Source organism: Lagopus leucura, unplaced genomic scaffold (assembly GCF_019238085.1).
Source record: "Lagopus leucura isolate 7727_CA_CO unplaced genomic scaffold, USGS_WTPT01 139-13_obj-0_obj, whole genome shotgun sequence".
Lineage (NCBI taxonomy): Eukaryota > Metazoa > Chordata > Aves > Galliformes > Phasianidae > Lagopus > Lagopus leucura.
The window spans coordinates 1-16,225 of record NW_024964383.1 but is presented as its reverse complement, the minus strand read 5'-3'; the positions used below and the strand labels follow the sequence as shown (position 1 = coordinate 16,225).

The 16,225-nt window shown below is 52.4% G+C and overlaps 1 protein-coding gene across 1 annotated transcript in view; it reads left to right on the top strand.

The window, feature by feature from the left end:
- LOC122191690 (dysferlin-like) overlaps positions 1 to 15,923 on the top strand; it is a 25,315-nt gene extending 9,392 nt beyond the window's left edge. The window contains exons 8-12 of the mRNA XM_042892060.1: positions 5,874 to 5,973; positions 6,714 to 6,892; positions 7,523 to 7,632; positions 9,611 to 9,758; positions 13,962 to 15,923. Coding sequence (XP_042747994.1) covers positions 5,874 to 5,973; positions 6,714 to 6,892; positions 7,523 to 7,632; positions 9,611 to 9,758; positions 13,962 to 14,000 — 576 coding nt within the window. The 3' untranslated portion in view covers positions 14,001 to 15,923. The remainder of the gene's footprint in view (positions 1 to 5,873; positions 5,974 to 6,713; positions 6,893 to 7,522; positions 7,633 to 9,610; positions 9,759 to 13,961) is intronic.
- Positions 15,924 to 16,225: the final 302 nt, after the last annotated feature.

Genomic DNA, 16,225 nt, shown 5'->3' with positions numbered 1-16,225 from the left:
AAACCACATGGATGGAGCCTCCCAACCACATGGATGGAGCCTCCCAAACCAAATGGATGGAGCCTCCCAACCACATGGATGGAGCCTCCCAACCGTGTGCCTACCCAACCCTGGCTCTGTCCTGGTCTCCAGCACTGCAGAATGGGCATCGCTCTGTGTGAGCTGGGAGTTGGACTAGACGACCATTAAACGTTCCTCCCAACTCAAACAATTCTATGATAACTTCATAGAAAAGCTAAAAAGGGGGAAAAGAAAGAAGCAGTGTCCTGAAGGGATGCTTGGCAGCAGGGCGTGCAGAGGAACAGCAGTTGGAATGTGCTGTTGTGCAGAGATGAGATGGAAATCTTTGCTTTGGGGTTCGAGGTGAAGATGCTCCTGGTCTGAAAAGAGAGCTGGTTCTTCAGGTGGGGATTAGAAACCAGGTGTGATTTTGGCCTCCTGGGAAGCCAAAACATTGAGCATTGCTTCTGGTGTTTCTTAGGTATGTCAGTGCAACGCTGTGATCAGATGTGGGTTTGTTGTGGATGCCCCAGCCCTACAAGCATTTGAGGCCAGGCTGGATGTGGCTGTGGGCAGCCTGGGCTGCTGGTTGGAGACCTGCACACAGCAGGGGGTTGGAACCAGATGATCACTGTGGTCCTTTTCAACCCAGGCCATTCTATGATTCTATGATCCTATGATACTGTGAGTATGGGGTTGCAAGGAAGAAAGAGAACAGTTGGATGGAAGGACTGGAAGGCTCTCAAGGAATGCGTTAGGGGAGGGGGTCCGCCTCACGTTTCCTTCTCCCATCACCCGAAGGTTAATGGCTGTATTGCTGGGGCTGGCAGCAGGGATAAACCCCTACGGTCGTTCTGTGACACCTCCCCAAAAGCTCAGCCCCCTCCTGCCCCCCAGCCCCCCTCCCCTGCCCTCCCACCACCACCTGGAGTTGGTTTGGCTGTGGAGCCCTCAATGGCAGCTCCTTGCAGGGGGACCACCTGCGTCCCCAAAACTCACCTGGGGCGCCCCCCTACTTGTCCCCTGTGGGTCCCAGCATGGCCTGGGCTGGGAGGGGTGAAGATGCCTAGCGAATCCTCCCCCCTCCCCATGCCTTGAACCAGACGATCCCTGCAAAGAGGCCTGGCTTCGAAATGAATTGCCGGATAGTTAAAGTGATTGACGGAATCACAGCGGTGCCCATTTCACGCTTCATGTTAAACAAATCAAAAGTACAGTGTGTACTACATTCAATTATCCCCCTTTGAAAAAGCATGGACAGAGCCGCCCCCCCCCCCCATAAACCGTTTAGGAAAATACATCCCACTGTGCTGATATTGATTCTCCTCCGACCGCATGTCTGCCAACACCGTATCAGAAAATAAACAGCTTGTAAAACCTCTCTGTAAAGGAAAAAATAATGAATGAAAAGCCGTGCTTTGTGTTTGCGGGGCGCATTCCGCTCTGGCAATTTTTTTTGATCTGGCCATGTGCTGGTTGAACTCAGGGTTCATTACTGCTGCTGTAAAAACCCCGTGCTCCGAACTTGAAACGCAGGCGATGGAAAGTGGAATTTAAATCATAATGGTCAGCTGGCAAACGCTGAGCTGCTAAAAGCCACCTGCACCCGGCGTGGCTGGTGCTGCTCTGCGGGAGGAAAGCAGCTTGCAATTTGCTCTCCTTTGTGTGCTGGAGTTCCCTGTGGCTGCACCGTGGGGATGGGTCAACCCAAACCCAATGGTGTCCAAAGAGCGTGAGGATGGCAGCGTGCAGGGCATGGGGGAGAGCCCAGCAACCTGGGGAGATGCTGCCTGCTGCAACCAGCCTTGGGGGGCTTTGTTCCACAGCTTCACAGCTCTGGGGTTTCATAGAACCACAGAATGGCCTGGGTTGCAAAGGAGCACAGTGCTCATCTGGTTTCAACCCCCTGCTGCGTGCAGGTCGCCAACCAGCAGCCCAGGCTGCCCAGAGCCACATCCAGCCTGGCCTCGGATGCCTGCAGGGCTGGGGCATCCACATCCCAATGCACCCCAGGGGAAAGCTGTGCATCGTGCAGGTGTCAGTTCAGCTCACAGATGGGAAGCATGGGCTCCTGTCCTTGCTTCTCCAAACCTTTTAACCATCTCAGGATGTTCGTCTACCCCTCCACCCCTATCTTCTGTTGATGTAGCAGCGTTAGAAAAATGTTGCCGCTCCTGAAAAAGGAGTTCACCTCATTCTGCACCTCAAAAAAGGTCCCCACAAGAGCTCAGCATGAGGCCATAGGATCACGGAATCACAGAGGTGATTAAGGTGGGAGAAGACCTCTGGGATCACCAACCCCAACCCATCCCACCATCCCACTGACCACGGCCCCCAGAGCCACGTCACCAAATCCCCAGTGTGCACCAAGGAGCCGCTGCGCCCCAGTGGGTTTTGATGTGAAATCATGAGCACTGAGCGCTGGTTTTTATGAAAGGCAAGATGATATTTCATTGGATTGAAATTTCCACTTCTCTTTGGTCTTGGAAAGTGAAAAGAAAAAAAATAGAAGGGTTGCTGCTTTGGAATGTGGGACATGTTCCTCTCCTTTTTCCCATCTTTTGTTGTGCCCCAAAGTACACGGTGTTCATTTCTTTCACTGTGCAGCCAAAAAGCATCATTTGAGTGTGCTCCAAGTACCTTTTCTTCTGTTTTTTTGGAAGAAGATGTAATCACACAAAGATAGTCATGAATAAGGCATTTCAGTGGGACCAAAACCTGCAGGCACGACGATGCAGCAATCTTTATCAAGGCAACCTGGCACGCACCAACAGCCCCTGTGATATTCCAGCAAAGTTCCTGCACTGATTTCTGCTTTCCAGTGTGGAAAGGGATGAGCAAAACGTGGCTGAGTGGAGAGCTGAGGGCTGGCAGTGCTGCTGCCAATACCCAACGCTTGGCAATCCCACGATGGCAGTGGGATGGGGGCTGAGAAAACAGCACTGCGTGGAGTGATTCCAGAATCTGTGCCCCCAGGCAAAGATGGTGGCTGTTGTGCTCAGCTGCTGTCCTGCTTGGGAAGGAGGCAGAAGGCCAAGTAGTGCAGGGAACAGCACAGGGGTGGCTGCGCTGCAAGTGGGGACAGATGCAGTGTCCCCATGGGGAGGACAGCATCTCTCTGCTCTTCGAAGGATAAACCTGTAGGAGATGAGAGTCTCCAGTTGCTGTGGGGGCTGATGCTCTCCTGCGGGAACAGCCCAGCACTTCCCCACCTTCCCAAAAACACAGAGCTGCTCCTTACTTTGTATTCGCAGAACAAAAGCAGCCCAGAAGAATTTCAGCCCTGTCAACACTTTCCCAATGGTATGAGACTTTTTTTTTGGTCCTGCCTCCCATGCTGAATTATTCATGACCGTCAAATATTCATCAGCCACCCCTCTCCCCCCCCAAACTGCAAAACAAACCCTCAGACAGTAACTCAAGCCCCCTTCCTTCCCATGGCTTGCCAAAAGTTGGGGAATATCTTGTTGATGGTTGTTTTTATAGTGAACCTTTGTAATGAGGTTTAATCGTGGAGGCAGATTTCACACTGCCTCAAAACGAACCCATGGACTTCACCCAGCATCAGATTCCTCCTCCAGCTCACCCAGCTGTGATCTGTGTGTCCCAGCTTCACGGTTCCTGAGGGAAGGAAGTGTCACAACCAGTCAAACCACAGTCAGAATCAGAGAACCGTAGAAGGGTTGGGTTGGAAGGGACTTTGAAGACTGTAGAGCCATGGAATGATTGGGTTGGGTTGGAAGGGACCTTGAAGATCATAGAACCATGGAAGGGTTGGGTTGGGTTGGGTTGGGTTGGGTTGGGTTGGGTTGGAAGGGACCTTGAAGATCATAGAACCATGGAAGGGTTGGGTTGGGTTGGAAGGGGCCTTAAAGATTGTAGAGCCATGGAATGATTGGGGTTGGATTGGGTTGTGTTGGAAGGGATCTTGAAGATCATAGAACCATGAAAGGGTTGGGTTGGGTTGGGTTGGAAGAGACCTTAAAGATCATAGAACCATGAAGAGGTTGAATTGGGTTGGGTTGAGTTGGGTTAGAAGAGACCTTAAAGATCTTAGAAGCGTACAATGGCCTGAGTTTGAGTTGGAAGGGACCTTAAAGCCCATCCAGTTGCATCCCCTTCCATGAGCTGATTGAGCCCACCAGATCAGACTGCACACAGAGCCATCCATCCTGCTCTTGAGCAACCTCCATGGTTTGGGTTTTCCCAGCAGGAAGGCCAGCGCTGTGCAGGGAGCCCCAGGAAGCTCAGTGCTTCCTGTGGTGTAGGAAGAAAGGAGGCTGCTGGGCCTGAGGATGGGTTTTGTTTGCTTTGAGTGCAAGCAGGACGTTGGGTGTTGCTGTAGGAAGGTGGAAAGGCGAAGTCCTGTATGGTTGTGTTGTCAGTCTCAGAGGATGGGAGGCTTAATTCTGTTGTGTTGTATTACGTGGGTGATGGCCATGGCTCCAAACCAGGGCACAGCATCCTGCTCCTTTTCCTGCTCCCCACTTCTTCCACACTGGGACTCACAGGGAATGGGGTCTTCCTGCAGGGAGAACATCGAATCACAGGATCGCAAAATTGATTGAGTTGGAAGGGGCCTTTAAAAGCCATCTCATCTCATCCAACGCCCTGCAACGAACAGGACGTGAGCACCTAGAACCCCTGGCTTTGGAAGGGGCTGCTTGGCTGCTGGGTTTTGCTCCGGGAGGATGGGCAATGCAGAGAGAAGGTCTGATGTGTGTGCAATTAGTAGCAATTAATGCTTCAGCCCGAGCAGAAGCACGGTGATGCTCGTGGGGTTTGAGCACATCTGAGTGATGCAGGTGGTGCAGTCATCCTCAGAGCCAGGGACTTAGCACAGAGAGGCACCTGCAGGACGTGCCATCCTCTCCCAAGCAGAGCACAGATGGGGAGCCCACATCTCCACCTCTCAGAGCCCACAAGATCCTTTCTGACCCCAGAGAGGTCACCTGGCTGCAGGCACAGGGGCTCCTGGGGGCTTTCTCTGGGTGACCAACAGCAAAGCAGGACCTGACCAGTACATGGCAAAGGGAAGAATCACCATAAGCTCTTTCCCTTTGTAGCAGTTCTAATTTAAGATGAATTATTAGCTGGGAATACATGGCCTTCCCCCCCAAGCTTGAGTAAACATATGCTTTAATACGTTTCAGCGAGCAGAGGGGGAGAAATGGAAGTTTCCAGTGCCTTCTGGCGCGGAGTTGGACTGGTGCTGGTTTTCCAAAGCAAGGCAGGGAATGGAGCTAAATTGAAATACAGCCCTTCTGGGTGATCTCTTAAAGGGAAACCAGCTCCAAAGGGATTTAAGTGCCTCCTTCCACCCACGCTCTCCTCGCTCGGATATTTGTGTTCCTATGGAGTGTGACGCATTTCGGTCCCTTTTGGTTTTTAATACGCATCAATATTGCGGAGTGCAACGCATCCCATCCCATTGGGTGGAAGCGAGGAGGGCATAGAGATCTCAGATGGTGAGGAGTGAAATGAAGCGGTGCCAGCTGTGGGCTGATGGCGCAGGGAGGCACAGGCTCTGGTTTTCCTGGCTCACTTGGCTCTCACCTTGAGCTCGGATGTGGGATGTTGGAGTAGATATGGCAGCTTCGTGTAATTATCAGCTGAGCCACTGGGATAACGCATCCAGCCCTGGCATGGATGGGTCCTGAGAGCAAAAACCTGGGGGGAGTGCAGGAAAGGTGAATGAAGTACTGTGAGAAGTGAGGAGCTCACGCATGGGAGCATCGCTGCCTCTCTTTGGGAAGGAGACCATCACCGAGGGTGACACAGGGCATCTCCATTGCTCTGAGATGAGCATCCTGCCCACTTCTGCTTACCAGCCCTTTATTTTGCCTCGTTTTCCTTTCTGATGTGATTTTTAGGAGCACTTCTGGAGCTTGGACAAGACAGAAAACAAGATTTCACCGCAGCTGATCTTCCAGATCTGGGACAATGACAAGTTCTCCTTCGATGACTATTTGGGTAAGTCAGAAGGGGTTGGGACACAAAACCACCCGACACAGCTTTTTTTGTGCTAGCCTTGTTAACCATCCTCACAAACCCAGATTTAGGCCAAGCTAAAACAAAGCAGAAGCCTGCAGCAGGAAAGACAGCAGAGCCATGCAGTAGATCATCCGTGTAGCTGGAAGCTCCAGCGTTATGGGATTCTTCTTTTGGTTGGATGTTGTTCTGCTTTTTCCTTTTACCACCCCAAAAGAACGTCCAAAACCAGAAGCCTCACTGAGGAAGTACACGATCAAGATATCGGTTTTGATTAATTACAAAGGCTGTGCCCAAATAACCTCTCACAAGGTGTGCTTCCCAGTTCCAGCTCTGCTCTTCATGAGCTCCTGGTCACCCTCTCCATATCGCTGCCAGCGTTGAATTCTTTGCAGCACCATAAGCTAAAACCAATGCTAGGCTTAGAAAACGGGGCCACGTTGAGCCTATTTGTCCAGGTCAAGGAGGCCAGGAGGTTGCCATGGGGAGCACTTCTTCATTGGAGCAGTCCTTGGGGAAGGACGGGCTGCCCAGAATGGTGGGCTCACCTGGAGGCATTCCAGAGTTATGGGGATGGGGCACTGAAGGATGTGGTCAGGGAACGTGGTGGGATGAGTTGGGATTGGGCTCGGGGATCCTTGAGGTCTTCTCCAACCTGAATGGCTCTGTGATTCCGTGAGCTCTTACCCTGAGAGGTCTTCCTACCTCATTCCTCCCTGCAGGCTCCATCCAGATGGATCTCAACAGGATGCCCAAGCCTGCCAAGACCGCTGAGAAGTGCTCCTTAGAGCTCATAGATGGCAGCTTGTCTGCAAGCCGCTTTGTGTCCCTCTTTGAGCAGAAGACCGTCAAGGGCTGGTGGCCCTGCATCGCAGAGCAGAATGAGAAGAAGATCCTGGCAGTAAGGCCCTCGGGTGTCCTCTTCGTGTTGCCCCTTTGGGGACTCGTTGGGCATGGCTGGGCTGAGCAAGTGGAGGAACTGGTGGTGTGGGCATGAAACCAAGCCTGGGGCTGCAGATTTGACAAGCTAGAACAGGATTTCTTCCAGGATTTGTTAGGCAATATGTAAATCGCTTGTTTGCTCCATTAGGTTCTTTTTGCTGCTGTTTATGGAGAACGGGCCAAGTGATTTAACTCTGCATCTCAGCTGTTCTCAGTGCTATTATGACGGGTACAAGGGGTATCTGCAGACAGATAAATCTAAATGTGGGTCTCTGGGATCCAGTTTGGGTCAGTGGTGGCCGTTTGATAGAGGTGAGTGAGGCCAAGCTGCAAATTAAGTGATTCAACAGAAACCCTGTAGTCAGTTGTCTGAAGCTGGGTGCCGATTTCTGAGGTGCTGAGGGGTGTCAGCTGGGAGCAGGCAGAGGGCAGGGGGGGGGTTGGCATGAGATCACACTCATTGAGCTCCTCACGGTCACTGCTGGTAGTGACTGGGCTGCTTTTCCTTTCCCCGCTCAGTATTTTGCACTGTGCGTTCTTTTCTCTGCTTTTTGCTTATTATGTGCTTGTCTTCGTTTCACCCACGCAGGGAAAACTGGAAATGACTTTGGAAATTGTGGCTGAACACGAGCATGAAGAGCGGCCAGCTGGAGTGGGTCGGGATGAGCCAAACATGAACCCCAAGCTGGAAGACCCCAAGTAAGGGCGTCAGGAGTGGGAAAGGAACCACTGGGGCAGAAGGTTCTCAAGGAGAAGGTTGGGAAGTTGGGTTGGTGGCGGGAGGCCTTCCGTGTTGGGATGTGGCACTTGGGGACGTGGTCAGTGGTTGGGGTTGGTAGCAGTGATCTTGGAGGTCTTTTGTGACCTTAATGACTCTATGATTGGGCTTGGTGGTGATGGGTTGGCGTTTGGGTTGATGATTCGGAGGTCTTCTCCAGCCTTCATCACTCTGATTTCTGTGAGTGGGCATGGCGGTGTTGGGTTGGTTGTTGGACTTGGTGATCTTAAAGGTCTTTTCCAACCTTAGTGATTCTATGATTCAGTGATTCTGTTTGCAAGGGTGAGAGCTGAAAGGCTGGGCTGGAGCTCCAAGGAGCACAGACCGCACAGGGGAATGGATTTTCTCTCTTTCAATGCGACGCGTTCATGGGATTGGGCATCCAGGAAGGTTGAAAGCACCATGAAAGTCACAAGTGACTTGGTGATGGAACAGCTTGTGCTGGATGTCATCTCCAGACAACTGGAAGAAAAGGAGGTGATCAGGAGTAGTCAGCACGGGTTCACCAGGGGGAGGTTGTGCTTGACCAACCTGGTAGCCTTCTATGATGTTGTCACTGGCTGGGTGGATGGGGGAGAGCAGTGGATGTAGCCTACCTTGATTTCAGCAAGGCTTTTGATGCTGTCCCCCATGACGTCCTTATAACAAAGCTGAGGAAGTGTGGGATGGATGAGTGGGCAGTGAGGTGGGTTGGGAACTGGCTGACTGGCAGAGCACAGAGGGTCGTTGTTGGTGGTGCAGAGTCCGGTTGGAGGCCTGTAAGCAGCGGTGTTCCTCAGGGGTCGGTGCTGGGTCCGGTCTTGTTCAACATCTTCATCAGTGACCTTGATGAGGGGATGGTGGCCACCCTCAGCAAGTTTGCTGATAATATGAAGTTGGGAGGATTGGCTGAAGGCTGTGCTGTCATTCAGCGAGAGCTGGACAGGCTGGAGAGCTGGGCAGTAAGAAACCGGATGAGGTTTAACAAAAGCAAGTGTGGAGTCTTGCATCTGGGGAGGAGTAATTGCATGCAGCAGTACAGGTTGGGGGATGAGCTGCTGGAGGGGAGCTCTGCGGAAAGGGACCTGGGTGTCCTGGTGGATGACAGGTTGCCATGAGCCAGCAGTGTGCCCTTGTGGCCAAGAGGGCCAATGGCATCCTGGGGTGCATTGCACAGAGCGTGGCCAGCAGGTCAAAGGAGGTGATCCTCCCCCTCTACTCTGCACTGGTAAGACCTCATCTGGAGCACTGCGTCCAGTTCTGGGCTCCCCAGTACAAAACAGACAGGGATCTCTTGGGAAGAGTCCAGCGGAGGGCCACCAAGATGGTGAAGGGCCTGGAGCATCTCTGCTATGGAGAAAGGCTGAGTGAGCTGGGTCTGTTCAGCATGGAGCAAAGAAGGCTGAGAGGGGACCTGATCCAGGGCTGTGAATATCTGAGGTGTGGGGGGCAGAATGGCGAGGCTGGACTCTGTTCAGTGGGGAGTGGAGACAGGAGGAGGGGAAACGGCCGGGAACTGAGCATAGGAAGTTCTGCACCAATGTGCAAAGGAAGGGCTGTGCAGTGAGGTGAGGAGCAGTGGAACAGGCTGCAGGGAGGTGGGGGAGTCTATGGGTCCCAATGTGTCTCTATGGGTCCTAATGTGTCTCTATGGGTCCCAGTGTGTCTCTATGAGTCCCAATGTGTCTCTATGGGTCCCAATGTGTCTCTATGGGTCCCACTGTTCACTGGAACAGGCTGCCCATGGAGGTGGTGGAGTCTCCTGCTCTGCAGATGTTCCAGACCTGCCTGGATGCCGACCTGTGCGACCTGCTGTAGGGAACCTGCTTTGGCAGGGGGTTGGACTCGATGATCTCTGGAGGTCCCTTCCAACCCCTACAATTCTGTGATTCTGTGAAGTGACCCCAGCTTTGTCTGCAGGCGCCCGGAGACCTCCTTCCTGTGGTTCACCTCCCCATACAAGACCCTGAAGTACATCCTGTGGCGCCGGTACAAGTGGCTGCTCATCCTGGCCATCGTGCTCTTCGTTTTGCTGCTCTTCCTTGGGATCTTCATCTACGCCTTCCCGGTACGAGGGGTTTGGGAGGGGGGGAGGTGGGATAAGCTGAGGGGTGGGGTGCGATGTGCCCCAGGTGTGATGGTCCTTGAAGAATGGCTTGGGGGGCCACAATGGACCAGAAAGAGAGCACATGCATCTGCTCCGTGCTCACATCTTTGTGCCTCTGTTTCGTCCCTGGAGGCGCCCGTGGCGATGGATGGGGCCCTGGGCAGCGTAACCCAACCCGTGACTTGGGCTGGAAGTGGATATGCTTTGTGGTCCTTCCCAACCCAGCCGTTCTATGATCCCTGTCGTTGACCCTACGATTGGGAGACTCACTGATTCTGTGATTGATTTCGAGTCTAACGCTGCTGAGGTTCGTCGGTCGTTCCCTCAGAGCTGTTGGAAGCGCTGAGCGTTGGTGGGAAAATCCCTAACAAAAACGCAGCCTAATTAGGGGCACAGCCACGTGGCAGGGCTGAGCAGTGGCAAGAAATGTGTGTTCTGTCATGGTTTTAAGGTGCAGGAGGGTTTATAAGGGTTTTTAGGCAGCCCTGTCTCTCACTGCCGAGGCTTGCAGCATGTAGGACCAACACAGTGTCTGAAACCAGGTGGGGAGGGTTTTCACCTCATCAATCAAGGAAGTGGCTTTTTCTTGCTTCGCTGTCAGTCCCACTGGTGAAACAAAACAAAACAAATAAATAATGGAGCCCCATCCTCCCCATTTGGCTCGGGTTGGGGTTTTTTATCCTCCTCTGCTCTGTCTGCACTGCTGTAATTCATGCTCTTGGACGCCTTCTCCCTCATGGACTGATAAGAAAAACGACCCGCCTCTCCTTCCAGCACATAACAAATTCTGCTCCTCGGGTTTGATTTGTGTCCTTGGGAAGGGCTGGGATGCTTCTGCTGGAGAAGTCATTCCCCAGGTGTGAAGCAGTGAGGAAGAGGAAATAACCCTACGAGAACAGATCTGTGCTGTGTTGTCATCCCAGCCCGTCGTGGAGAATCCCCTCCATGCTGAGCATAGAACCCTGAGCTGCTGTGACCCGGAGCTCAGTGTTCCCCCACAGCTGTGAGCAGTTTTGCATTCATTCCAGTGGCATCGGGTCAAAACAGCGTTGAGAGAAGCAGAAACTCCCAAACTATAACTATTGATTTACACTGGTTATTACTCGGGATTTTTCCCTGTTTCCTGGCTAAATGTTGTTGTATTTAATTTCGTTTTGGTCGGGTCCGTTTTTTCAGTCATCTTTTGAAAAGGGAATGGAATTTTTCTGTCCATGCAGTTGGCCAGCTTCCCCCTGGATTTTTGAGGTCACCGAGGTATCGACACGGAGATTCAGTTGCCTTCCCTTTCCACCCAACCAGAAATCTGGCGTTCGTGCTGGTGATGGTTTGCTGTGAAGGATGCCCCTGGCGTGCTGAGTGTTGGCAGGGCGCACCGTGGCATCCCTGATTAAATGCACTGAAATCCAACCCCTCATTGCTTGCTTTCCTGCCTTGCTTGCCAGGAGCGCTGCCATAGCTCCACACTGGCTATGAAGCTTTGAGGTCCCATACCACGGGTTTTTGGGCGCATTCCATCCCATTGCTCTTCAGGTCCTTGGCTGAAGAGGAATAGAATGAGAGGTGATGGCCTCACGTCGTGCCAGGGCAGGGTCAGGTTGGATATTAGGAGATGTTTAGTCTCCAAAAGAGTGGCAATGCAACGGCACAGCTGCCCAGGGAGTGGAAAGGTCACCATCCCTGGAGGTTTCCGAGGGCCGTGGAGATGTGGCACTGAGGGCTGCGGTCAGTGGGCATGGTGCGATGGGTTGGGGTTGTTGGGCTTGGGGATCTTAGAGCTCTCCTCCAACCTGAATGATTCCATGATCAGTGAGTGGCCGTGGTGGGGGTTGGTTGGCACTTAGAATCATAGAATCACCAAGGTTGGAAAAGACCTGAAAGATCATCCAGTCCAACCTATTCACCTATTCCCAGTAGCTCCCACTAAATGAACACTTGAACTTGGTGGTCTTGGAGGTGCTCTCCAACCACGATGGTTCCATGATAGTGTTGGTGGTGGCAGTGGTGATGAGGAGACAGTTGGACTAGATGATCTCGTAGGTCGTTTCCAACCTTGTGATTCTATGATTCTATGATTCTGTGATGCCACGATTCGATGAATTCAGTGGATCAATGGATGCATGTCCACAACGTGCCCTAGGAGTGAGCGGAGCCAGGGCCGCGTGGGTCCCCTCCCACCCTGAAGAGCTGGGAGTCTCACCTGGAAATGAACCTGGGGCATTTTGATGGCTTTTGGTGGAAGAATATCTACGTTTGAAAGCTTTCTTTTCCTATTTTTTTCCCATTCCCCACATAATGATGGCAGCTTCCAACCGCAGCCCCAGCTGCCCGGTGACAGCCCTGCGCTTCCAGCTGGAGCCACAAACCCAGCAGCAGCCCCCGGAAATGGTGATTCCCAAAAACTCCAGCTCTGTTTTTTGTTGGTGGATAAACACGAGCTGATACCTCAGTCCTGTTCGGAACAATTAGGAGAAAAGGATCGTCTGGATCTACCAAAAACGAGGAAAACATTGAAAATCTGATCTTTTGAGGTTCTTCATCTCTTCCTGGGAGCTTTTCCACCCTCCCTCAGCGCTGGGCTCCTCAGCAGCCTTCCTCAGCTGTGCTCACAGGGCAGTGCAGTGCAGGTTTCAGTGGTCCCACCGTGGCAGGAAGAAGAAGAGCTGCTTCCAGCTCTGCTTTGCAGCACCGTGAAAATGTTTACTACCTTTTAAAGCTCTGTTTGCGTTCCGAGAGCCCAGCGTTGCTTCCACTGCCATTAATTCTAATTACAGCTCGCTTTCTGCGCCGATTGATAATCCTGCTTGGCTTTCAACACTTGGTTTAATACAAATTCGTGGCTGGACAGCAAACTCGCGACCCTCCGGAACGCAACCGTAAAAAAACAGAAGAGTTTAGGAGGACAGACTCTTGAAAGACAAATGGATGGATAATTAATTCGGAGGTTATGTCCCACTGGAGGCTTTTCTAATGACTTCTGGTAAACTGCCCTAACGTTGCTGGCTTGATTTATGGCATTATTAGAAATCCTCCGCTGGCAAATTGCCCCGTAATTCGCTACACGCCGTAATTTATCGTGATGCTTTTTGGGCCGGGCTTTACTTCTCTTGGTTTTCATTTTCTCCCCTCTTCCAAAGCAGCATTATGCTTTGTTTCCAAAGTCTTTTTTAATTTTATTTTTATTTTTATTTTTATTTTTTTCCAAAGGAGTGATAGAACATCCTGTACCAATTAAATCCAATCTGTCTGGGAGAGCCTTCCAAACTGGCTAGTATGTGGTCACGGGTGTTTGAACCAGAGCTACTTTAAATAGAGCTCTTTCCAACCAGCTTGTCTTTGCCTGCGTTTGCATTGTGGTCTTGATAAGCAGCACTGACACAGCTTATTCTTTTTTGTTGTCTTCTTTCAAGGAAGGAATTGTGTGTAGAACAGGCTGCGGTGCTGTGGGGGGATGTGGAGATGTGGCACTTGGGGACGGGGTTTAATGGGGATGGATGGGTCGATGGCTGGAGCTGGTGATTGTAGAGGCCTCGTCCAACCATACTGGTTCTGTGACTCTACGAGGGGCCACGGTGATGAGTTGGGGTTGGGCTGGATGATCATGGAATCATAGGATGGCTTGGGTTGAGTGGGACCCCAAGGATCACCAAGTTCCAACCCCACAGCCACAGGCAGGGCCGCCAACCTCCAGGACTGTGGCACAGCACCAGGTTGCCCAGGGCCCCATCCAACCTGGCCTTGAGCACCTCCACCACTCCCTCTGTAAAGAACTTCCCCCTGACATCCAATCTAAACCCCTACGGAGGTCTTCTACAACTGTAAGGGCTGCCCAGGGGTGCCCCATCCATGGAGCTTCCCAAAGGCCATGGATGGGGCCCTGGGCAGCCTGAGCTGGTGGAGGATGCTAAGGCTTGGACTTAATGATCTTCAGGTCCCTTCCAAACCAGGTCCAAACCCAAATCATTCTGTGATTCTTAAAAACTGGTGGAAGGGACAATCCAAGCCCGTGAGTGACTCTTGGTGCTCACTGCTGGGAAGGCTCTGCTGGAAGAAGGCAAAACCCCTTCCTGTGTGTCCTGAGCATCCCATGGCAGGGTTGCTCTTGACCTCCACGTGCCGCCATGCCCCAACTCACCGCTTCTCTGCCTTCTTTCTCCCTCCCTGCAGAACTACGCTGCTATGAAGCTGGTGAAACCTTTCAACTGAGTGCCTGGATTTCAGCGGGACGCTGCAGCCCAGGACGCAGCGACGTGCCTTTCCCCAGAGCAGGAAAGCAGCCCTCACCTCAGGAGCAGCTCCTAAACCAAACCTCCTCTGCAGCAGTTCTGATTTGGCTTCCTCGTCCTCCTTCTGTTTGTTTTAATTTTGGTCAGTGCTCGGATGCAAAGCTGGCGAGGATTGGGGAGAAAAGGACCCTTTTGTGGGCTGTCCATGGCGGCGATCATGGAGGAGTGATGGCTGCAAGGCGGCCGCAATCTCTCAGGTCCTCAGCAGGTTTTTCTTGGCACCCTGCAGCAGCCTCCCTTTGCCTCTGCCGTGCGATGTGCATTCGTGCATTCCTGCTTTTGGAGCCTGCTCTCCCTCCTCTGCACTCCCACGTGCCCCATTGCCTTCCCAGCCAATGCTGCTGCAGCAGCAGAGGGCACGGAGCAGCCCAGGAGCAATGCAGCGCAGCGGGGGGCTTTGCTTCTCTCCTCCTGCTGTGTGCAACCCCCTGCACTGCAGCTCGGTGCCTGGATTGGCTTTTCTCCTTTTGCTGAAGCCAAACAGTGCAACAGCAGAGCACAGTGCACACTGCTGCTGGGTGCTAGCAGGGCAGGCCTTGGGAAGCACAGCTGTTTGCTTTGTGCTTTGCAAGCAGGGCGTGATGAGTGCGCATCATGCGGGTTTTGCACAGCCCAGAAGGCGTGAATGGTGTTGCTGGGATGTTGCAGCTTTCTGCTCCCCCTGCCCATGCTGCAATCACTGATGTGCACTGAGAGGGGGTTCTGCTGCTGCTCGGAGCAGACAGCAGAACAAGGTGATCCCAGAGGATCTGTTTCTCAGGACAAACTGTGCTGGCGTTGGCTCCAGCGAGGCACTTAAGCCTATTCTTAGCAGCAGATGAGGGGGGGAAAAGCACACGGCTAATTGCTTTGCTGGTGGGGACGTGATGGAAATCCTGTGCTGCTCAGTACTGTGACAGTGCCTGGATTGCACAGGGCAGCTCTGCCACGTGTGAGGACAACACTTCAGACACACAGAATGTACCCCAAAGCAGCTGGTGCTCAGGTGTGGAGGTTCCCCACCCCAGGAACCATTTTGCCAGCAAAACTCATCGTGTTTACCCACGTTCCCCTTTTTTCTTGATCTTGTTCCCACTCATGCTCCTGTTTATTAGCTAATGCTGACCTACCAGCTGTTGGCCCAAGATCTGGGGATGCTGCTTCCCCTGAGAAACAGATGAGCTGAAGGGGAATGTTGGCTTTGCAGCTTCCTGGTGAGTTATGCCTTGGCCAAGTGGTGCTGATGTGGTTGGTTCTCTTCCACTGCAACCCTGCTTGCTCGCTGCCTTCCCGCATGCCTTGCTGTGCCATGGGAAACCAGGCCCCTTTCCTCATTTCTTGCCCCAGTTTGCACATTTGGTGAAGTTTCCCATCTCAGTGACCCCCCACCTGTTTCAAAAATGGGATCTCAGTGCTGAGAGCCCCAAAGAGATGAGCAGCCCAAAGCTCCTGTCCAGCTGTGGATGGTTCTCATCCATCCATCCTGTTGCTCCAACCAGAGATGAGCAACCCTACCAAAAATAATTCCACCTGTCACTTCTCCACAGCCTCTTCCATCACAAAACCCCTTTATTCCCTAGCAGTTCTTCCCTGGCAAACCAGAGTGGGTTGACAGTGATGGAAAGGGCAGCATCCCCACATCCAATCCTCTTCTTCCCAATCTGGGCTGCAGAGCTTTGTTTCATCCGGGGGCTGTGGTGGGCAAAGGCAGTTCTGAGCACCTGCAAACATCAGCCTGGTCTCGTTACCAAAGCCAGCCAAGAGGCCGGGCCCAAGTAAAGCCTTCTGCTCTCTATGCCTTATATATATAGATATATATATATATATCACTGTGGTTTACAAATGAAATAGCTCTGAAACCTTCTGCTTCCTGGTGTGTTCTGTTGGGTTCTCGAAGTGTTGGTCCCCACTGTGCTCCAGGTGGGAGAGCTCCAGGGGATCCTTAGTGTCTGTGTCCCCAAACGCCTTTCTTTTCCCTGAAAGGGCGCAGAAAAGAATATAGAACAGAATCAGTGTAGGAGAGGATAGGATAGAATGGGATGGGATGGGATGGGATGGGATGGGATGGGGTGGGACAGGATGGGATAGAAGAGAAATAGTATAGCATGGGATAGGATAGAATCAGAATAGGATAGGACAGGAGAGAATAGAATGGGACAGGATAGA